At 38.7% G+C, this 24773-nt stretch overlaps 1 protein-coding gene across 1 annotated transcript in view; it reads left to right on the plus strand.

The window, feature by feature from the left end:
* ptprb (protein tyrosine phosphatase receptor type b) overlaps window positions 1-24773 on the plus strand; it is a 67292-nt gene that overhangs the window by 12362 nt on the left and 30157 nt on the right. The window contains exons 4-15 of the mRNA XM_017710650.2: window positions 2064-2315; window positions 3477-3743; window positions 5318-5584; window positions 6225-6491; window positions 9729-9986; window positions 10695-10958; window positions 13843-14106; window positions 14451-14714; window positions 16874-17143; window positions 17476-17742; window positions 21793-22050; window positions 22224-22499. Coding sequence (XP_017566139.1) covers window positions 2064-2315; window positions 3477-3743; window positions 5318-5584; window positions 6225-6491; window positions 9729-9986; window positions 10695-10958; window positions 13843-14106; window positions 14451-14714; window positions 16874-17143; window positions 17476-17742; window positions 21793-22050; window positions 22224-22499 — 3174 coding nt within the window. The remainder of the gene's footprint in view (window positions 1-2063; window positions 2316-3476; window positions 3744-5317; window positions 5585-6224; window positions 6492-9728; window positions 9987-10694; window positions 10959-13842; window positions 14107-14450; window positions 14715-16873; window positions 17144-17475; window positions 17743-21792; window positions 22051-22223; window positions 22500-24773) is intronic.

A 24773-nucleotide genomic window follows, 5' to 3' on the forward strand; every position in this document is an offset into this window, starting at 1 on the left:
AGCTCATGGCATTCTGAATTTGATTTGAATTGAAAAATCTTTATTGTACCAAAACTCAGATGAAAAAGTATCAGAGAAGGGTTGGAAGTGGTCTTTTTATACAAAAGAAAAGAATATTCTAAAAAAAAAAAAACCTTAAAAAAAATAAATAAATTCTACAGGCAACCTGAAGTAGCGCAGCTAACCTCAGTCCAGTTTGGTGCATCATTAGAAGGGTACACTGAAAAAAGTGAGTGGATAAATTTAAGAAGAAAAAAAAATGACATCAACAAACATTTTGCCTTTCTTTTCACCACATTTTTAGCTCATAGGAGTTAACACAGAAACATTAAAGCTTGCTGACATGTCCTATGAATTTCACGCGACTTACCTGGTTTTGTTGTTTGTTGAGTCTGTCTGTACTCTTCTTATTTCTTATCTCTTTATATCAGGCGCATGGTGCTGCTGTTAGTGTCGCTAAGATAAGTAAACAGACAATTTAGCTATCCAAGTAGTTAGGTAAGCTATGACCTACTGAACAAAACCAATATTATTTAGTTTAGTTATCAAGAATTTGAATCACACACAGTGCTAACTTACTCATTACCTAGGTAACTCGCTAATGTTAGCAAACAGAAACACACCAAGTTCTGACAAATCGTGCGACCTTGTCGAAATATTGTACCATAACACATATTTATAGGTAGAGCTCTATATAACACTGTAAGTTTGTGTGACATGTACCAAATCATACAAACCTGAGCTAAACTTCTTATGCAAATTTTCCAGTTCCACCTTAAGTGGTACAACAGTTACATTCTGGCACTTCAGGACACTGTCCACCCAGGCACCATTTAAGGTGGAAAGGGAAAATGCGATTCTCTGTCATACAATGCTACCAGTACATAAACTACAGTTCAGATGTGTTGGTAGTCAATCACCCTATCAAAAACACTACATTCAGATGTGAAGTGGCTGCTGCACTTTCATTGCCTTTGGGACCACAGGGTCCCCACTCTACCATTTCGATGACCTGGATCCATAATCTTCTGTGGTGTTTGGCGAAGGGATATGATCCCCTTAAACATTCCCCAGCAACGTTTTCTGATAAGGAGATTTAGATCATCACTTTACCTATAGATTTCAGTGCTGGTAGCATTTTATGATAGGGTAATTTAAGCCATCAAAATGTCGTACCTATAGTTTAATGTAGAAAACTACTTAAACTATGCAGTATGGTGGGACATTTCAACAAGGTAGCACAATTCGTCAGAACACCAGCAGCTCTTGCTGAAACGTTACAACACACATACTTACTCATGAATACGAGCAAACTACATTTTTTACTGAATTGCTGGACTGAATATCTTCATCTTCCCCTGATTAAACATAATTAAAAGTGATTTCAGCATACAAGTACTGGTAACCTCGAATTGTTAAATAAGTACTCAAGTATCAGTGCACATCTTTAGCATGGTGTTTTGGACAGATAGGGAAGCTGTTTGCTTACAAATATGAAATACATAAGTTGTTGTATTTTTAAGAGTAGAGGCAACAAAAGATGTAGAACCTGATGTGAAAGAAGCTTATCTACAATACAATGACTATCTAGATACTAAGATAACATTTGTGCATAGCCAGATATTCATATATTCAAGCAACAGCTACATAAGCTAATTAAATTCTAACTAAACATAAACTGAGTAAATTTGCAAGTAAATCATAAAAAAACTGTGCCTATCTGCTTAAGTGTTCTCTTCACAATGAAACACAAAATGAAGGAGTAATGATTGAAATATGAATGTTTGAAGTTGTATAATGTATTTGACGTCTCTGATGGAACATATTTTAGTATTTAACATTCAAATTAACAAGTAATTAGGATTGAGTCATTTTAAGAACCTTTAATCCCCAACCTTTTTTTCTTTTCTTCTTTTGGAGGTTTTAATTAGGGCAGTCAGGCCATCTCCAACCCCCCGCCCACTGTAATTTGCACCCTGGTCAGGGTTGTGAACAACTGCTCTAAAACAAATCCCTACAATGAAATCCAACTGAATGAATCTATTTATTCCTTTGCTTTGCAGTACCCAAACCAGTCTCAAATCTACGAGTGGACAGCAATGGGAGCCAGACCAGCCTCAGAGTCTCTTGGGATCAGTCTCCTGGTGATGTGGAGAATTATCTGGTCGAGCTTCTGGCTGCACAGGTGAAAACTCTGTCTCCAAACAGCACAGAAGCTCTGTTTGACCACCTGAGTCCTGGCCACACCTACCAGGCCTTTGTCTACACCAGGAGTGCTAATCTAACCAACCACATCAATGTGACGGGCAGCACCAGTGAGTATGACTGAAACTTTAAAGTTTGGTGAAAAAAAAATTATAGTTAGGTGAAAATAAAATTTACACAAATTTCTCTTTACCCCAAAAGTCATTGATCATTAAAGACATGTTTGGTGTCTGAAACCAAAGGAAAAACATATTCTAAATGAGATCTCCTCTTGAGCTGATGTACTTCTCCTAGACGTAATTAAGCCCAATTTGAAATCAGAGTGAGACTTAAGCCGTTTCTGAAATTTGGCACCTGAGAAATAACCTTCAGAGTTTCTCACTTTGATCAAAATGTCACACATGTGGCCTCATTAGTGTCTGACTTGTCTCACCCCAGTCTTCATAAGAAAAGTGTAAAATCTCATTGTCATCTGTCAATGCAGAAGGAGAACTCATGCTTTTCTCGTTCATCGCCAGAATGTCTTATAGTGAAATGCTGACGTTAATCTTTAGGTTTAGGAAAGATAATTCAGAAATCAGTAATCCTTCACTAATACAATGTTGAAATCTGCATTATTTCTCTGAGACAAACTTAAGAAAGAATTGCTTCCTCTTCTACTGGTGCTACAAGGCTAATATACCTAATTTACACCTCACCATTGAATATTGTGTTAATTGTATACCTATTGCTTTGCACACTTGCTTGTTGAGTTGTGATCCTAAATAGACTTGGTTTCTACTGTTTTGATCAGTACAATGTAGATCTACTTTGGATCATTTTGTTTGATTTGATATTTCACTGAACTGTTTCTATAATGGAGAAATTCATACTCTGAAATAGTTTCAAGATATGAACCTGCTGCTTTTTGAACAGATGTCAGTCAAACATATACACAAACATACACAAACTGATGTACTTGAAAACTCCTGTGGATTATCTGGACAAAGATTACACCATGTAGTCAGCTACAAATGGTTTTCTATATAGGCTGTCCTTCAGTGGTGTAACATGAACTGCACTCATTTTATCATGTGTTTCCTTAACATTGTACATTGACAACATATTTCCATGTTATTGAAAAAAAATGGACTGAGTATTTTGAGCATAAGCCCTTCAAACACTTAAATTGTACTTGTTTTGGACGTTGTAAGGTCAAGTATCAGTTCTGAAGAATCGGTTTCATAGTGACCCCACTGTATCTACTGTGTCTTCCTTCCTGTCAATGGCAGCTCCAAGCAACGTTTCCCAGGTAAAGGTGGAGAATCTTGCGGTGAATGGCATGTGGAAGATTAGCTGGATGCCCCCTGAAGGACAGTGGGAGCAGTACCGCATTTTACTCTTCAATGGCAGCGAGATACTAGTCAATGAAACTGTAGGCAAATCGGAGAGGGAATTCAGCTTCTCTCAAATAAATTTGCAACCTGGCAGAGCGTACAAAGCAGCAGTGATTGTGGAGAGCGGTGGCCAGACCAGTGCTGTTTACTGTCAAGGAACAGGTACCTAGCCCAAAATTACTGCTGTTTTTTTTCTATCCATTTATTAATCTGCTCTAAAAGGCTGAACCTTAAAATCACAACTGTAGTGAAGCATAATTATAATGATAAAGAGGTTATTTATCTTGAACTTTTTCTTCTACAACCCCATTTCCAAAAAACACAGTGGGACACTGTGTAAAATGTAAATAAAAATAAAATGCAATGATATGCAAATCATCAAAGAAATTCTAGTGTTTTTTCTTTTTTCTTTTTTTATTATTGGCCCATTTTGAATTTGATGCCAACAATGCATTTCAAAAAAGTTGGCATGGGGGCAGCAAAACGCTAATAAAGTTGTGTAATGCTAAAAAAGCACCTGGTGGTTGATCAACCACCAGGTCAGTAACATGATTGTGTATAAAGAGAGGCTGAGTCTTTCAGAACTAAAGATGAGGAGGAGCTCACCACGCTGTGAAATATTGCATGAGTAAACAGTGCCACACTTCAAGAATAACATTTCTCAATGTAAAATAGCAAAGAACTTTTGCTTTTCATCATCTGCAGTACATAATAACATTAAAAGGTTCAGAGATTCTGAAGAAAACTCTGTATGTAAGGGAAAATGCCAAAAACCAGTATTTGCTGGCCATGATCTTTGGGCCCTCATTAAAACAGATATGATTGTGTAGTGGAAATCACCACTGTCTGTGAAAACTGTTTGTTGCTGCATCCACAAATGCAAGTTAAAAGTTTAAAATGCAAAGAAGAAACCGTACATAAACAAGATCCAGAAATGCTGCCACCTTCTCTGGGCTGGAGCTTATTTATGGACGGAAGTGAAAAAGTGGGGGAAGTGAAAAAGTGTCCTGTAGTCCAACAAAATAAAAAACCATGTTCTGCATGTATTACAACAGCATTGCTCCATATTAAAATAGTCTGGGCAATAAATTAGTCTACCTGCAGTCCAGACCTATTACCACTGAAAACATTTGGCGCATTATGATATTAAAAATATATCAAAGGAGACCCCAAACAGTTGACCAGCTGAGATCCTCTATCAAACAAGAATGAGAAAACATTTCACTTTCAAAACTACAGCAATGTCTCCTCAATGTCTCTTAGCATATGTTGTTAAAAGAAGAGGTGATGCAGCACAGAGGTAAACATTCTCACATGCCAGCTTTTTTGGAACATGTTGACATCAAATTCAAAATGGGCATAGATTTGAAAAAAAAAAAAAAAAAAAAAAAAAAAAAACCCATTAAAATTTCTCAGTTTCAACATTTTATATATTGTCTTTGTAGTATTTCCTTTTAAACTATGGTTTACATGATTTGCCTTCATTGCATTTGTATTTACATTCTGCACAGCATCCCAGCTTTTTTGGAAATTAGTTTTTTATTCAGAGTTATAGAATGAATTTGTTTTCTGTAGAGCTTCTGTTTTGTAAGAATTAACACATAAATAAGTAAATTATCAAAGTATATTGTCAGGCTTTAAATTCAGTACTCTAGGTCAAATTTGCAGCAATGAATTGCAAGCAATTCTTCTTATGAGTTTGTTTTCTTTCTTCCCCCTTCCCCAACCCCACCAAGCCACACCTCCTGTGTCACAGCTCCATATCCGTCATGCAGATGAGACTTCTCTCAGTGCTCTGTGGAACCACAGCCCTGTTTCATCATCATGGAGAAGCTACACTGTGAAGCTTTACTATGGCAACATCTCCATTCAGACTCGCTTTTTAGACCGCGCTATGAGAGAATGCACCTTTAATGTGCTCATGCCTGGACGCCTATACAGCATTGTAGTGACAACCACCAGTGAAGGCTTCAACAGTTATGCCACAGTATCAGGAAGGACATGTAAGGCCGTCCATATGAACAACTAACTAATCTCTCTCTCTGTTTGTCTGTCTTACAGAATAGTTTGCTGTATGATCTTTCTGCTGGCACCCTTGTGACCATTCCACCAGCAGAATGAAAATTTTCTTGGATTTTTTTATAATCAAGTAAAAAGATTTTCCCCGTAACACTATTATCTGATTAACTAGGACACTATTAGGCTGTCTGTAAAATATTGTGTTGAGCTGCTAGCAAGCAATGAGGGGCGAGACCCACCTTTTCTGAATACAACTTCCCAGGAGTTTTTCAGACCACGTTATACTTCTTTATGTATTAATGCCACACAAGCAGATTAAAAATGTATGTTTACATCTCAAATGCAAAATGAACGTTATACTATGAAGATATGATGACTATAGTAGACAATTCACTTATATCCTCAGATGACACATCCTTTACTAAGGTTTGACTGAGTTCTCTTTGAATACTTTCAGTGTGCTCACAATCATGCCGAAGCACAACCAACGTTAAAAAAATTTCTTTCACACTTTGCATGCAACTATGTATTTTCACAATAGGTGGTCTCCAAATCCCCAAAGCTTTAAGAACTGTAGAGTGTACAGTGATTTCAGTACTAATAACTGCCTTTCTCTTGTCTCAGTGCCACAGGCAGTGACATCTCTGAAGCTAAGCAACATGGAAACTGTAGACTCTCTCAATGCCAGCTGGAACAGGTCTTCAGGAGATTTGGACTCTTATCAAGTGTTACTCCTGCACAACAAACAGGCTGTCCACAACATGAGCATTCCAGCCAACACCACGTCTGTCCACCTACCCTCTCTTACAGCAGGAGCCCTCTACAGACTGCTAGTAACCACTGTCAGTGGCGAACAAGTCTCCAAGCAGGCCAAGGCGGAATGCCGGACAGGTAGCTATAGTACTCTCAGAATATTAGCATTACATTCAACTGAATAAAGTCAAAGACAACTCCAGAAAAAACTCAGTGTCTCCTAAGAAAAGGCATGAGAGACATTTCTCCAGGGCACTGTGACTCAAACTCAGTGCTGTACTGGAATTTCTTGAAAAGCTGAGTTGAAAACACTTTTTACACTTTTAACAGACTTAGACTTTAGGCTAAAATTATTTTGCTTTCATTGACCTTATGCCTTAGTTATGTTTGTTATATTAAAAATGATTATATGTTCTGATTTGCTACTACAAAAACAACCATAACACTACCAAAACTTAAAACATAGCTTTGAAATAATAACATAAAATAATAATACTTTTCATCAAAACTAAAATTTCCTTAATTGCAGAAAATATGTTTCAGTAGTGACAATTTCTTAATGTGATATTCAGACTTTATGATATGCTCTTATTACATAGTCACATAGAGATTTGCTGTGTTCTATTAGTCTGTTGCACTGTAACAAGCACAATGAAGAGACTGTCTCAGTAAATTCACTTGTAGGTAAATTGAGGTGTACCACTTCATCTAATTTCTTATCAAGTAGACATTACAGAAGGCAAGCATGAAATCTAATGTTTATTACAAATGTCTTAAAATGGTGATAATACAAACTTGTTGTATGTATCTACTAGACTACTACTGGAAACTCTAATTAAGTTAAAGGGAAATTTCACGTCTTTTTTTTAAAAAATCTGTATAATTTAATGTCAACAAAATTATTTAGAGAGGTCTGATATGAAAGGTTCTTTGATAAGATTCCTCTACAGTAGTGGTGATAGGAACCCCAGGTCTTGATGTCCACAACACAAATGTTTTTTGTTGTTATCCAAAACAACCAGTTAACCTGCATATGTCTTCTGAGATTTTATATGCAATGTTTTTAATGGTAAAACAGTCATAAATCTGAAAAAGTAGCAGGGGCTATTTTGTCTTACAACACCTGCATGTATCCCTCTGCATGAATAAATTAAAGACAAACAGATCAAAACTTTATCTCAAAATTATTGCACGTTTAAGCATGAGGGAGTGTATTCGAACCATTTCATGTAATAACTTTCTGTGAGGGAGCTTTAAAGGGCATTAAATTATTCACATGTCTGGTTCCTATCACCAACACTGTGATTAATTCTGACTTAGTTTCTCTTGAAAGGAGCGCTTCACATCAAACCACTAGGAATGACCTTGTTTACATTTCAGTCAATCAATTTTATAGCATAGAAGAGGTAGCACATATGTAAAAAAGCAAGTGATAGATTTCAGAAGCTGGTTTTTGTACATAGAAGACTCACTTCATTTTACACCTTAACATTTAAAGGCTATGTGTCTGCCCTTGTAAGAACTCAAGTAAAATAATATTCAGCCATTGTCCCAAGAAATTAATCAAGTGATAAAATCTCTGCAAAACAATGCAGTGCTCCAATACAAAGGGAATCTGTGGAATTTCAGGAAGTTCTGTGCAGAGAAAAAAAAGAAGCAAGGACGTTATCAAAGTCTTCCTGAGCAGGCCCAACTGTTTTCCCATGAAACAGAGCAGCTATTTTCAGCTATAGACTTCCAGCGCTAATGAAGTCAAGAAATGCAGCCCAAACAATGGAGACACAAAACACTTTCAACAACTTTCCACTGAAGGCAGAAGCTGAGGAAATCAGTAATACAGTGGATAGTGCATTTTTTCTGCTTATTGGCAGGTTTAACACATGGGTGAATGAAACCCACAAAATATAAGTGTTTTTTTCACTGAGAAAGTCAACAAAACATAATATGACCAGGGGTCCATACAATTTGGCATACAACTGTACACTGGCAATCCACTTTCCAATTTATGAGGTCCATCTACCCTATAAGTCCACTATGTAAGTGTACAATTATAGAATGTAGCCCATCTGATGTTGCTTTATCATCCTTCTCTACATCATACACTATATTGCCAAAAGTATTCAGTCACCCATTCAAATCATCAAATTCAGGTGTTCCAATCACTTCCATGGCCACAGGTGTATAAAACCAAGCACCTAGGCCTGCAGAGTGCTTCTACAGACATTAATGAAAGAATGGGTCGCTCTCAGGAGCTCAGTGAGTTCCAGCGTGGTACCGTGATTGGATGCCACCCGTCCAGTCATGAAATTTCCTCACTACTAAATATTCCACAGTCAACTGTCTGTGGTATTGTTCAAGGTGGAAGAGATTAGGAATGACAGCAACTTAGCCACAAAGTGGTCAGCCACGTATAATGACAGAGCGGGGTCAGCAGATGCTGAGGCACATCGTGTGCAGAGGTCACCAACTTTCAACCTTCAGATTAACTAAGAAGAACAGTGTGTAGAGAGCTTCATGGAATGGGTTTCCATGGCCGAGCAGCTGAATCCAAGCCTTACATCACCAAGCGAAATGGAAAGCATGGAATGCAGTGTAACGCGCTGCCACTGGACTCTAGAGCAATGTCACGCTTCTCTTGGCCTGCACAGAGTTACCTCAACCCAATAGAACTCCTTTGGGATTAATTAGATCTGAGACTGTGAGCCAGGCCTTCTTGTCCAAAATCAGTGCCTGGAAGAATGGTCAAAAATTCCCATTAACACACTCCTAACCCTTGTGGAAAGCTTTCCCAGAAGAGTTGAAACTATTATAGCTACAAAGGGTGGGCTGACATCATATTAAACCTTATGGATTAAGAATGAGATGTCACTCAAGTTCATATGTGCGTGAAGGCAGATGAACAAATACTTTAGGAAATATGATGTACATCATTGGTCAAGTTCTGGCTACAGGAGTACTGTTCAACAGATATTATTTAGGTGGTGGATCATTCTAGACACATCAGTGGTATGGCAGTGTAGTTGTGGTGCTGATATGAGTGTATTGGGCACTGTATGGGATGGGAAGTTTATGGGGAGTGTATGGGGTTTTTACATATATAATCTTAACCTAGGAGCTGACTGACCATTGACCAAAACTGACCATTGGTGAAAGCCTAGCGGATAACTAACACAAACTGCTCATTTTAGTACTCTAATTGTACATCAAACAGGTGGAGATACAGGGTGCATGTTTTTAAGTGCCCACTGAGTGTGAGATTCTGTAAATGCAACTCAGACTCAACTCAGGCCATTGCATGCAGGTCTTTTTCAGTTTTATGTATTTATTTTGCCAAAATGTCTTTTACACAAAAAACCCTTGTGCCTTGTGATTCAGTGCCTGCGGCTGTCGCTGAGGTAATGGTCAGCAATAATGGACGCCCAGACTTCCTTAATGTCTCATGGAAAGCTGCAGCAGGAGACGTGGACAGTTACCAGGTCATCCTGAAATACCGTGAGCGCATCGTGCACAAGCTCACCATGACCAACTTTAGCTCTGAGTTCAGCAGCCTGGTGCCTGGTGGACTCTACACCATCTCCATCAGCGCCGAAAGCGGGAGTTACAGAAATGTCACTGTGGTGCAGGCGAGAACTCGTAAGTTACACCAGCTTTAGATTCGCTCCAGTTCAAACGTTTTGATTCACATATACATTCACTAAGATCTGGTACAGTGTACACAGAAAATTATTTTATAGTTTTAAACCAGATGTACATATGTTACTATTACAAACTAGACAGTATTGTTGAATGTTTTATTTAATTTGTGTTTTATATATGTATATATGTATACAGGGTGAGTCAAAAGTCACAGCACACCGTTTTATTTTATGTTTATTTTATTATCAACTTTTATCTCTGGAGTTATCTCAAACAAATTGTTCATGCTAAGAAAATCCACAAAAAACACCACCTTCAGCACTGCATCATGGAGGTTTGTGACAGCATAAAAAATAAAATAAAATAAAATAAAATGGTGTCCTGTGACTTTCGACTCACCCTGTATACATAATAAAAATATATATACAATTTTCTGCATATTTTAGCATTTCATTTTACATCATTTTCCCTGCAGCTTTCACAATTATTATGGAATCATCTACAGCACTGTTCATTATTTTGAACCCATCTAAAACATTTTAACAAATACTAATTAGTTGAAACCTATGATGTTATAAAATACTGGCATCGTTACAGAATCATTTCATGTCTAAAAATAGATTTTATAGAAGTCAAAACATACATACACATGGGTGACAGAATTAATAAATAATAAAATAATGCAAGTACCTTCCCCCTATCCAGAGCCATCTGCAGTGCTTAATCCCACCGCCATCCACCTAGCCCAAGAAAACGTTCTGAAAGTGTCCTGGACCCATGCAACTGGGGATTATGATCATTACAATGTGGCAATCCTACACAACAGCACCCTCCTCCAGAACCAGACAGTGGACAGGAGCCGAAACGAGTGTGTCTTTAGTGATCTGGTGCCCGGTCGTCTCTACACAGTGACTGTCAGTACCTGGAGTGGTCAGTCTGAGACCAAGGTATCCACTGATGGACGAACATGTGAGTGTCAGCATCTTTCATCATGATACAGACATATGCAAATGTTTGAACACATTTTGTTGATTTTTAAATAATAAAAAATGTAAAAAAAATTGTAAAAATCAAATAATATATCTACAAATGGACAAACTTAAATGTTGCATTACTATTTATTTGAGGATTACGCACTGGAAAAGAAAAATGTAAAATATACATAAATATGTTTTGCTGAGAACATATTGGAAACACAAAACATAAAATATAAAATGTGCAATGCCACATTTTTTTTTTTCTAATATGTTAAATCCAGCAAATAGGCCTAAACAATAATTGTGCCTTAAAATGTACAGTGGTATGGTCTCTGAAGACGATGTCCTACTTATTAACAAATAATTTGACTCTTCACAATTTCTTTTTGTTTTACTTGCTGTTTCTAGCTGTCTCTCTGTCTCCATTTAGGTGAATTTATTTAGTTGTACTTGCTGATGGCTTTGAGGTCCATTTACCTAACAAGCCTACTAATTTGAAATACAGTGACAAACTGTAGCCCATCTGTTCCCATGCACTGCTAGGTTGAGGTCCATCACCCAAAAATAGTGGCTCTGTGGTCAGAAACTGGCTATTAATGAAGGCCGAACATGAACTGTGCATTAACAGACTGGCTACAGTTTCTATCTGAGCATCAACAAGATGGAGCTACAGGTTTCTTATGTGCTCTGTATGGTCAAATCCCAAATGAAATGGACTACTGCCACCCGGTGGTCTTAAATATGAACAGCATGTCACGTTTCCCATGAACACATGAATGTAATTGAAATGCTGGGATGCACCACTTTGACAGTCAAAAAAGAAAAATATAAAATCACAAGAAGAACAACTCAAATTATGTTGATATTGATATTATGATAATGCATATCAATATATTTCACGTCTAATTAAACCTTTTATGGTACAGCAGGGTTTCCCCATTCCAGTCGTGTCTGTCTGCACAAAACATGCATTTCATGCATTCTTTGCTTTAATACACCTAGTTCAACTCAAGAACAGTTATGAACTGATGAAATTAAATGGTACACAAAAGTTGGCAGTGCCAAGTGTGGACTGCAGGAGTAGACTTTTTCAGTTCAACTCAAATTTTTGTCTGGTTTCCACCACTGTAATATTTCATCGCCCCACAATTTCAGACTGCTACAAAGGGATCGTCAGTTAAAACATGATTAGAAGAGAAAACTATTACTTTTATCATTGAAGACCTTTCTCAGCTACTTTGCCTCCTTTATGGTGAAATGAAATATGTTGTTAATAAAGTGACTACTACGTAGTAACATTACATACAGTTTTAATTTAGACATGTAGCTATGATGTTGACCTTTACAATGGCAAAAGGTATTAAGCTAGCTAACTAAGGTAACACTAATATCAGTATCATATCCGTATTGGCACAGATACTGGCACTTAAAATGTAGTATCAGTATCGGCGATCAGGATATCGATATCTATGAGCGATACTACGAAGCATGCAGACAAGGGTCTGACTGCACACCTGCAGTATCACACTCTTAAACACCTGCTCTTTGTTACATAAAAAAACATAGAAGGTAATGCATAACATTTTAATAAACCCTCAAATACAACAACTCCTTACTCCCTACACAGTGCACTGCTGTTTTTAGTAATTTGGTCTCTCCCCATTCAAAAATATAGGAGTCTGTTCTGATTGTAAATAACTGCCTGACAGAGTTGCAAAGATGGCTGCTGAGTGAACAGACTTTGGTTGGGCCCTGTGAACGAGCAACTGAGTAATGAGTAATGATTAATAGCTGTGCATGTTTAACGACAGCCTGCAGTACCAAAATATAATGAAAGAACTAAGAATATTAGCATAAATATAAATAGTTGATCTTTGACTGTCAGCTCGGTGTTTTTTATCTATTGTGCCTCTCAGGACATTTTGACACCATACCCATGTCTACAACAGCATGCCATCTTGCCTTTATTAGTTTTAGTGTACAATGTATGTCCAAAAGTATCCAGACAGACCTTCTAACTGATGTATGTACTTTATGGTCATCTATTGCTAATTACAGGTTTTGAAATATACACACACACACAGCTTATTTAATCTCTTTATAAAATTGTCAATAGACTGTGAGGCTTTGGATCAGCAGCATGTGAGCCATCATGTCACTATGCCCAATACTATGCGTCAAATATGGGGGTAAAAAGCCCCCTAGTACTTGGCTAAAGAGAAAGAACTGGAATTGCACGCTCTTTAGTAATGGAGCTCAATCCAGTACCTCTGAGACAAATTTGTGATCCAGAGCTAATAACTGACCTCATTAATTCGCTCATGGCTGAAAGCAATCAAATCCCCACAGCAATGTTTCAACATGTATGAGGCTGTTATTGGAGCAAAGAGGGGACAAACTCCTTAGTAATACCCTTGATTTCAGAAGAAATGTTGGATGAGCAGATGTCTACAAACTTTTGGACAGATGATGTGCATAGTTATTGGTATCAATACTCAAATAGTAACAAATAGCTGTTAATGGATGCATGGCATGCCCTTATGCATGAACACCTACACATAAAGAGTCCTTCTCTTTAGGTTTTTAGACTGCAGTTTCATTAATGGAAAGGTAAGCCTTTCATGAGTCAGGTGTGTTGAGGCAGGGGATAGTAAAACAGTCCTCAGGATCAGGATTAAGAAACACAGCGCAGAAAAATATATAGCTGCTATTAACATAATTTTCCATTATAAGATTACATGAATTGTCTTTTGACTTTATATACTGTTTTTCTGTCAGTACATTTTCTTATGCCATGATAGTTATATACCAAGAATTAAAATATTGTGTAATTTCCACCAATCATGGATTCTGATGTCAGCATTTTTATCATTTAGTCCCTGCTGCAGTGCGTGCACTTGCCCTGGCCCACAGTGGCACCACGGACTTGCGAGTGAGTTGGGAGGCTGCAGCAGGAGACGTGGATCACTACGAGGTCCAGATCCTCTGCAACGACACTGCAGTTTTTTCCGCAGAAAAGCTCAACAGCTCTGCACGACAACATCTCTTCTCCCCACTCAAACCAGGCTACCTCTACAAGATAGTGGTGTCCACCTTCAGTGGCTCATATGTACGGCCCCAGTTCTTAGAGGGCCAGACTGGTAAGAAGGATCCTTCAACTTAGGCAATGATCCGCAGTTATATATTCACCATATGTTTTACCCTGTCCTTTCATTAACTGGTGATTTAATGAGGTCCACCTACCCTACAGGTCGACTGTAGAGATGCACAAATTATAGCTCATCTTTTTCATACACTTTGTCAGTCAGATGAGAGTGGAAGACTTTCAGACTAAGAAAATGTAAAATGCTTGATTTATTTTCAGTAAATTTCATAATAAAGTTATCATTTGATGAAATATTGGGAACAGTGACAAAGCACAATTTGCAAAAGTTGTGTTGAATATTGTGCTGAGAAGTGTAGTTTTGTCTGTCATCCCCTACAGTACCCAGCCAGGTTGAGAAGCTCCAGCTCATTCCTGGAGATCTTAGGGGCAGTCTGAGGGCCACCTGGATCCCCGGAGCTGGAGATGTGGACTTCTATGAAGTGTATTTGTCCATCAACACAAATGCCAAGGATGCCCATCGCGTCCCTAAGCAGGAAAACAAGCTGGATTTTAAAAATCTTATCCCTGGTCAGCTGTACACTGTCACTGTACGAGCAGTGAGTGGAGAGCTGACCAACAACAGCACAGCCAGTGGGCGAACAGGTGAAGTGTAGTGCCGAATGAGTGTGGTTAGGCAAAACATTGTCATAGCCTGACACTCCTACTGAATATATATAAATGGTGAAGTAAAATTGCATAATAGCTTCAAACTGGGTATGCTGCTTTGAGAGAGATGATATGACTTGACTTGTAACTGTTTTGCTATCAAAAGTGTGCTCCATCTACAGGATCAAAATGATCTGGATTCCATTTCCTTGATATTTGACAGAGGTCATTCCACAGCAATTCATGCCCTCTCGCAAAAATGAAAAAAAATTAATTTGAAAGTAGTCCATGTACCCATGCACACTTTTAAAGCTGTGCACCAATTGTATTTTTAAAATACACGATGCACAATGAAACACATGTGAGCTCTAAATCTCTGTACCTAACATTAGGCTTTCTGGAGGGTTTCACATGTGCCTGGACAAAGACATCTTGCAGGCCAGTTGAATCAGCCTGGCAAATGATGTCTCTAAAGTTTTTTACCTAAAAAAGACAATTTTATTATACTATTACTATATTATTGTTTTTTTCTTTTTATAATTAAATAACATAAGGATAGACCTGAGTAAACATCATATAACCACCTAGCTGACTCAAAATTTGCAAATTCGGCACAATCGAAAAATTCCTAATATTTCTCACCTGAATATTTGAGTTAAAAGTTAAAAAGAACTGACATATGTGGATGATGCCATTTATAATAGTTTGTTTCCATCTGATCAAAATGACATTTCAAGTTGACTTAATTTTTCCTGTGTTGTGCCATGTTAGCTAAGGTAGCTAGCTAGCTAATTAAATATATAACGCAGACCTATGCAGAGCGCAACTCTTGGATAAGTGCGGGTGCCGTAAACTTCATAGCTAAATGTTTTCCAGTTCAGTGACTGTATCTTGCACCGAAAGACTTGTTGTTATCACGGCCAGCATGGTTTGATGAAAATGTTATTGCTAATGTTAGCTAATGCTAGCTCATTTTTATTGTCATTTTCAGACAGTATCGTTTGAGTACTCGATCACAAAATTACTTGAAATGCAAATCCCTAAAATATGATGACTTGACACTCACTTTCTGTAAACTTACTGCGAAAGTAAATGTAAGTTATTTAAGCTAGCTATGCTTATACTTTTAGCTAAGTTAGTGAGCTAACTTATCTTCACTAGCATCTGCAGTGAAAAATTGCGCCAACTCTTTATCAGAGATAAAGAAACTATCAAATGTCATCATCCATATATGCCATCATACTATCATCAGACCACGTTCTTTGTTTTTAAACACAGATATTTGACAGCATGCTTAACTTAGGGTAAACCTTAGCTTGGCCAGAAGTGTTAGCTAGGTGCTCTGCAGATGAAGGGACATCATCAGGCTTCCGGCAAAGATGTTCAGGCAGATAGCAAACAGTTTCACCCCCATAAAGTTGAAGAAGTTCCCCTCGTCAGAGTGTGCGCAAACATGCATCCTGACAGTCTTAGTAATGTTACTGGGATGCTGACCGATCATGTACTGATTGACCGGAGTAGAGCCAGTGAGAAATGTGCAATCCAATACTGCTTTTACATTCGTAGTAAGCTCACACTGGACTTAATGCTCTCAACCCAAAAAAGCTAAATTCAAAAATAGTGAACCGTTTGAAAAACTAAACTTGAAAGGCTAAACCGTAAATATAGCTAGCTAACTGACTAATGTTAGCTAATGTAACCCAGCAATGACTAAAAGGCTGAATACTACAATATCTACAAGCACAGTGACTCAGAACTAACAATAATGATTAACTAGAACACTGAATAACAAGCTAAAAGCAATGAGACGATATGTATAGAAAACAATCCATGAAAGTGCTGAAGTTCTCTCTCTAGTCTCGAATGATTCTCATATTTAGGGCTCGGCAGGGAAACGTGGTTTGACTGATTTGCATACTGTGACGTGATTTTTACAGTTTGTAAAGTGTTCACATTTTAAGTAAGGCTGACATATTGTATTCGTACAGAGCAATACATTTCAGCTGTTATCAAAAAAAAGGTCTCAGGGTGTACTCTTTATGAGGTTAAAGGAAGGTGCTCTATTAAGTGTTGGTGGGGTTACAGGCCCCATCACTGTAACTTTCCTCCAGCTGAATGGACAAACAAGGAGTGTTTATTCCTTCTGTGTCTTACAGTTCCTTCCCAGGTAAATGCCCTTCAGGCAGATATTGAGCCCACTACCCACAGCCTGACAGCTACCTGGGAGGCAGCAGAGGATGTGTATGATGGATATAACCTGCAGCTACAGAATGAGGACAGAGCTGTGGTGTTTAACGCCACTCTTCATGCGGGGGTCACGCGCCACCTGTTCAAAGACCTGACCCCAGGAAAGTTCTACTACGTCCAGCTCAAAACCTTCAGTAACTCCACTTACAGCGAGGCGGTCACAGCACGTGGTCAGACACGTAAGACACAATCCTTTTGTTTAAGAATACACGAAGGAAGTAATCTTTCAAATGTCTAACTGGATTGCTTGTAGGCTTCTGATTTAACTGCAAAAATTGACATGCCTCTGAAATGTGCACCTCTTGTATGTATTTTAGCTTTGTTCACAGTGTGAAATATCTGTTTACAAGTATAGATAAGGACATATAATCATCTACTTTTTAAACTTTTTTTTTTTTTACTGTTCTTTGACCTTCCATTCTCCAGCTCTCTTCTGGCGCCCATCTTGTTGCTGTTACTTTGTAGTTGCTAGATGTTTATGAGAACTAGTGCTCATCTTTGGTCCCCTTAGGTCCAGCTGCTGTGAAAGGCCTGCGCTTGCTTTCCAACAGCACAGGAGAGCTGGCTTTCTGCTGGAGTGCTTCTGAAGGGTGGGTGGACCACTATGACCTCTACCTGTACAACCAGGAGAACATGCTCCAAGACCATAAGAGTGTGGGAGCAGATGAGCAAAGCTGCAGCTTCCCTCACCTGCTGCCTGGAATGCCCTACAAGATAGTGGTGGTTAGCAAGAGCAGAGGATGCAAGAGCAGTGACTCTGCTCTATGGGCACACACAGGTGAGATGCCTTATCTCTGTTATCAGACCTCCCAAAGCAGCTTCACTGTCAGAAGACCTGTAATATCACTGTCTTCAGAACAGTAAAGAAAAAAAGGTGCTCAAAGTCCCAGGCAACACAGTGTAAAAGTATTAGAAAAGTTTGTATCATACTAAAATTGAGTATTAAACATGTCGCAAACTTTGATAAAGTTTGATTGAAACTTAATCGCTTATCTGACCTGTCTGAGAACTGTGTGTGTGTGTGTGTGTGTGTGTGTGGTTTTAATATTCTGATTGTCTGTAAGTGACAGTTCTCTAACACTCCCAGCAGCTACGCTAGTGAAGCAGAACTAAAGTACAGTGCAAACAAAGTGGGGAGAAATGAGTGTAACAGGCTTTATATATGCAGGTCATGTGGTAGATTATTCCCATTGTGTCCACTCACATAAAACATTACTGCATTATAAAAACATTATACATTGTATAAAACCTTCTAAAAACGTTATTCACTTTACTACTGGATGGTCATGCAGGGAATGCTTGAACAGAGATTAAAGAGACCACTGGGGAACACAGTTTTGTTGAAGATGTGGGGGCGGGACAACCCACGTAAGCCTTGTGATTGGTGAGGACACTGATTACATAAGCACTGTCCAAGGTTATGATTGCCCATAACCTTGAGAGAGGAGAATTTTAGCACAATAAACAAAGATCTTTAAGTGGACACTGGATTATTCAGGAGGTTTATTCAGTACATTGTGTGGCTACATATATATTATTTAACCACAAGAGCCATGTTAATCTGCTTAGAAAGGAAACATGGATTTAGGTGCCCTGTACCGCAACTTCAATAATATTGGAAAACCAGCTCACAGGTTGGCATATTGAATGTGTGAAATTTAGGCTTTTTTCCCATCCGATGTCCTCCTCAATAGGCATTGATCACTTTTCAGTTAATTAGTTCGCTGCTAGGGTTAAGTTTAGGTGTAGATATAACAGTAATATACAACACAGTAATTGCTTTAGAAGCCCCACCTTCATTCAGTTAAATAATGTACATCAGCATCTGCTTTCATGCCATGTCTTTGTCACTGCTGTGTTGAGAATTGCTGAATAATTTCTAGTGAACAGCAGCCTTTTGGTCTGAAACTGACCAGTGTTGAGGGGAATAGAGGGCAACTTAACAAATGAGAACAGAACAGGCTGTAATTTTACACCTATATCATGGACCTGTAAGGTAGAAGAACAGGATAAGGTGGCAAGTGAATGAGGTGACAAGATGGGCGTTTCTTTTTTATACTCTTTTATATTGTTTTATAGTGTTTATACTGTAGTGTGTCATGTGTCTTAAGTATTTGAGAACATCTTCTGATACAGTGCACTTCATTTAGCTAAATTTGATCATTTAATTTCATAAGCCTTCATCAATCCCAACCAGCTACTGTTGCTGTTCCTCTTTCCCATATTTTCCCCATTGAAGCAAATTACACATTTTCAATTTCATAGCTCAGAACATGCTATCTAAATGCAAATTAACAGCATGAGTCATTACCCTGTATGTGTTTACTTTCTTTTTAGTGTTTGCTTGTAATGACCATCTTGTGTTAGACATGCTATAGTGCCTTTGATAATTATGTGAAAGTTTAGAGTGCACTTGCTACTCAGGTTTGATTTATGACCTGCAGGAAACAAGACCTTGTATAATGAACACTAATTTGCCATTTTGGCACTGGGATGAAAACAGTCAGGCCACTGAGAGGTCATCAGTATTACTTTTATAATAGTGACCTGTTTAATCTAATGGTCAGCCAGCAAGAGTTATTGATATACAGTGGGTTGCAAAAGTATTCAGCCCCCTTGAACTTTTCAACCTTTTGCCACATTTCAGGCTTCAAACATAAAGATATGAAATTGACATTTTTTGTGAAGAGTCAACAACAAGTGGGACACAATCGTGAAGTGGAACGAAATTTGTTGGATATTTTAAACTTTTTTTAGAAATAAAAAACTGAAAAGTGGGGCGTGCAATATTATTCAGCCCCCTTGCTTTAATACTTTGTAGCGCCACCTTTTGCTGTGATTACAGCTGCAAGTGGCTTGGGGTACGTCTCTGTCAGTCTTGCACATCGAGAGACTGAAATTTTTGCCCATTCTTCCTTGCAAAACAGCTCGAGCTCAGTGAAGTTGGATGGAGAGCGTTTGTGAACAGCAGTTTTCAGCTCTTTCCACAGATTCTCGATTGGATTCAGGTCTGGACTTTGACTTGGCCATTCTAACACCTGGATACGTTTATTTGTGAACCATTCCATTGTAGATGTTGCTTTATGTTTTGGATCATTGTCTTGTTGGAAGATAAATCTCCGTCCCAGTCTCAGGTCTTTTGCAGACTCCAACAGGTTTTCTTCCAGAATGGTCCTGTATTTGGCTCCATCCATCTTCCCATCAATATTAACCATCGTCCCTGTCCCTGCTGAAGAAAAGCAGGCCCAAACCATGATGCTGCCACCACCATGTTTGACAGTGGGGATGGTGTGTTCAGGGTGATGAGCTGTATTGCTTTTACGCCAAACATAAGTTCGATTTTGGTTTCATCTGACCAGAGCACCTTCTTCCACATGTTTGGTGTGTCTCCCAGGTGGCTTGTGGCAAACATTAAATGAGACTTTTTATGGATATCTTTGAGAAATGGCTTTTTCTTGCCACTCTTCCATAAAGCCCAGATTTGTGCAGTGTACCACTGATCGTTGTCCTATGGACAAAGTCTCCCACCTCAGCTGTAGATCTCTGCAGTTCATCCAGAGTGATCATGGGCCTCTTGGCTGCATCTATGATCAGTCTTCTCCTTGTTTGAGCTGAAAGTTTAGAGGGACGGCTGGGTCTTGGTAGATTTGCAGTGGTCTGATGCTCCTTCCATTTCAATATGATCGCTTGCACAGTGCTCCTTGAGATGTTTAAAGCTTGGGAAATCTTTTTCTATCCAAATCCGGCTTTAAACCTCTCCACAACAGTATCTCGGACCTGCCTGGTGTGTTCCTTGGTCTTCATGATGCTCTCTGCGCTTTAAACAGAACTCTGAGACTATCACAGAGCAGGTGCATTTATACGGAGACTTGATTACACACAGGTGGATTCTATTTATCATCATCAGTCATTTAGGTCAACATTGGATCATTCAGAGATCCTCACTGAACTTCTGGAGTGAGTTTGCTGCACTGAAAGTAAAGGGGCCGAATAATATTGCACGCCCCACTTTTCAGTTTTTTATTTCTAAAAAAAGTTTAAAATATCCAACAAATTTCGTTCCACTTCACGATTGTGTCCCACTTGTTGTTGACTCTTCACAAAAAATGTCAATTTCATATCTTTATGTTTGAAGCCTGAAATGTGGCAAAAGGTTGAAAAGTTCAAGGGGGCTGAATACTTTTGCAACCCACTGTATGTATTAGAACATGGCTTAGTATAAAGGTAGGTACTAGAGCAGTAGAGCAGTAGTCATTCTCAGTTTTTTTTTTCCAGAGTAGCACATCTTGCTGGGTTGTTTAATCAAAGATCTAGAATAGTGTTAAAGTGCCCATATCATGTTTTTTTTCTTTTTTTTTGTAGTACTTGAACATGTTTAAAGGAACTAAGTTACCAACACAGTCTGTTTTAAATTCACTGTTTTGTGATGTCACCAAAGCCAGTGCATTTACTTATGACTCCCTATTGAGCAAACAGCAGTTTAGCTCTGCCAGCCCTCATGTTGAAATTAAAGGTTTTAAAGATTTATTTTAATTAGGCAGAGATCAGATTAAGCAGAGATCATTTACTTATATCAGTCTTAGGCACAGTAACAAAAATAGCCTGTTTAGATATATTGGGTAGAGAGGTTGAAAATGGTAATGGTAATGGTTTTATGTTTTTGGTACAAATATCACATGTGGACCTCAGGGGAAAAAATAAAACACAAGAAAACTGTAGTATATGGGCATTTTAAGTGAATTTTCCATTGATGTAAATTATAACAACACCTAATGTATATAATACTTCTCTCTCTCTCTCTCTCTCTCTCTCTCTCTCTCTCTCTCAGTCCCCGCCCCAGCTAAGGATTTGCGGGTTGATAATAAGGGTTGCACAGACAGCCTGCTGTTGAGTTGGACACGTGGTCTTGGGAGGCTGAATGAATATGTGGTTTCTTTAGAGGGTTCAGAACAGCCAGAACAGAGGCTGGAGCCGGAGCACACTGAAGTATTATTCAAGGGCCTGCGGCCGGGCCAACTATACACTGCTGTGGTGGTAACCCGCAGTGGAAATCTGACCAACACTGTCACTCAAGTAGGCCGCACAGGTCTGTATAACCAAGCCCACAGTGCACGCAAATCGGAAACAGAACTGTACCAAGTTTGGAAGCACCGTTTCCAATGATATAAGATCAAGTTTATTGCAGCTATAAACTGCCCAAAATTCCTTGTTTTTGCACTAGCAGTTCACATTTAATGAGCTCTTTCTGTTTCTGTCCAGTTCCTGAGCCCCCATCATCATTGTACATCAAAGATGTGGGCCCTGGTGGCACTGTGGAGGTGATGTGGCATGCCCCAACCAAAGGCAACTATGATCGCTTTGAAGTAAAGTGGTCGCCGTCGGATGCACTGCAGTTGTCTTACCTGAATCCTACACGCTGCGTCCTAAGAGGCCTTTATCCGGGCCGACTTTACAATATCAGTTTGCGCACTGTCACCGGAGGGTCTCCTGGACCTGAGGCCAACAGCTCATTTGTGTATCACACTATCAGGACCGGTGAGTACACATTCAAATACAAGCACTGCAAAACTAACAAAGCAAACTCAGACACTAAACATGTTTTATTTGGACTGCTGTTTTTGTAGTAAGGGGCAAACTGGGTAAATAAGATTTTTCTTTTCTATTCTATGTGTTTAAGTGAACTCATCTCTTAGTAAGCCCAACACAATGGGCTTTTCAACAAGGAGATCTTTAGACTTACTCATCTGCTTTGAAAACACACAGATATTTTAGTAATGAAAAATGCTTGTAACCTTTGCAGAATTGGGCTGAAACAATTTGTCAGCATTATTTTAAAAGTGAGGTCTAGCCTAGAGTGATTTATTAACATAACTTGAGGAAGGCAACAATGAACTTTATTCTCTTAGAAACAAGGATAGTTACATGCAACATACTCAACTGTAATTCATAATGCATTCATTGGTGCATTCTGACTCCCTTTTACAGTTTTCATGTGATAGCCAAAGAAGTGCCATCAGCTTGTCCTATAATTCTGTTCACACATGGCTTGTCTAGTGAACTAGCATGTTAAAGTATTTCATATTTTAGCAACTTACTCAAAATTATGGACAGATTTAAACACAGGACCACATGTTTTGTTTTCATGAGGGTCATTTACCTCTTGGTAGGTGGTACCTCAGATTGTCTGAACACTTTATTATTACAGGCCACATTTAAGGATTAAAAGTCAATGAATTCACAGGAAGTATTGAATATCAAAATATTTGTAATTTGCAGCCCTAATTCAGAGTATCTTCGTAGTGATATCTTCGAGTGGTGTCACTCAGGTACTCGTCCATCTCACAATCTGAAATCTTTTTTTACGTTCTCACTACATCTGCATTACATGAGTGATGGGTCAGCATGACTGCTATAGCCTGCACAGGCTGGCAATTCATGCACAACATTTGAATTGCAAAATGGTACAGCAGGCTCACACTGGAAAATTACCAATCGCAACAAAGTTCTACAGACATTGCACAAATAGTCTCATGATACCTGTTTTGCTGTGTGAAGAATGTGTTAAAAGTATGTAATTTGTTAATCCTCAGCAGTTTTCTGGGCTGTGACTGAGCAATCATTCTATTCCTACTGGTAAATAACTGTGTAGTGCTTCCTTGAATAATGACTATGAATTCTATAATTCATTAATTGAAGTGCATATTGTGATGTCAGTACATTTAAGATCTAAAATTATTATAAGAAGGAATCATACAGAGCGATACAAGTCTCATACAAATCATACAAATCTCCACTAGAGGGCATATTGGGCTAGGAAAACCAGCTTAGAAAGGCAAATATATTCAGTTTTTGGCAGTCAGAACTGATTTTAGGTCAGACCTAAGAAAGTTTTTTAAAAATCTTTTTCGTCCATTGCTCTAAGGAGTCGAAGTTCTTAGTTCTCATCCAGCCAAATATATCACTGACCAGCTCCAACACACACATATACACACCCTAACATCCTGATAGTTCTGGCCTGAATCAGTTTTGGCTTTTATTGCGTGTGGAGAGAGAGGTAGAGTTTGTGGTTTGAGACTCAGAGAGGGCAGGGCCATGTTTTTTGAAGTTTTTAATAAAATCCCTGCTGAGCCCGGGACTGCTCTGGAGAATTGCACTTGGAACATGATGAGTTTGAGCTGGAGAAACAGAATTGGCGATCAGGGTCCAGCAATCCTGGCCTAGTTTCTTTCTTTTTTTTTTTTTGGAAAAAGACGCCTGCGTGTTCCTCTGCTCAGATAAAGCAGTAGTGTTTGAAGAGCCTAAAATGGTACTGGCACCCGGCTGGTGCAGCTGGTGCTGGATAGCACCTTGGCTTAGATGCACAGACATGTGCTGGCCCCAAAACCCATTCAGTAACATACTGCCGACAGTATGGCTCATGTTTTATTCAGCACAGCAGTTTCTCGCCATTTGTTGGCTTCTGTTCCAGCTCTGGAGAAGAAACGGCAAGGCTCTGAGCACATTATTAGACCATGGCCTAATTTTTGGTTCATTCCTTATGCCCACTCCTTGCCTTGCTGGCAGAAACACATTGCAAGAGGAATGAGTGTGACTGAGAAGAGCAAACAACCAGCAGCTGAATGAGTGGACGTAAAGATTAATTACACAAACTAATAAAGTGGCACAACTGCCTTCACCCAGTGAATAGCTCACCATATAGGCTCTGATTTTATAACTGATATATTTTGTGTCTGTTAACTGGCTAATTGATTTGGGCTAATGCAGGGAAAGTCTGAAAGCCAAATATACTATTGCAGATATAGTCTTTGT

The sequence above is a fragment of the Pygocentrus nattereri genome, chromosome 1 (assembly GCF_015220715.1).
Source record: "Pygocentrus nattereri isolate fPygNat1 chromosome 1, fPygNat1.pri, whole genome shotgun sequence".
Lineage (NCBI taxonomy): Eukaryota > Metazoa > Chordata > Actinopteri > Characiformes > Serrasalmidae > Pygocentrus > Pygocentrus nattereri.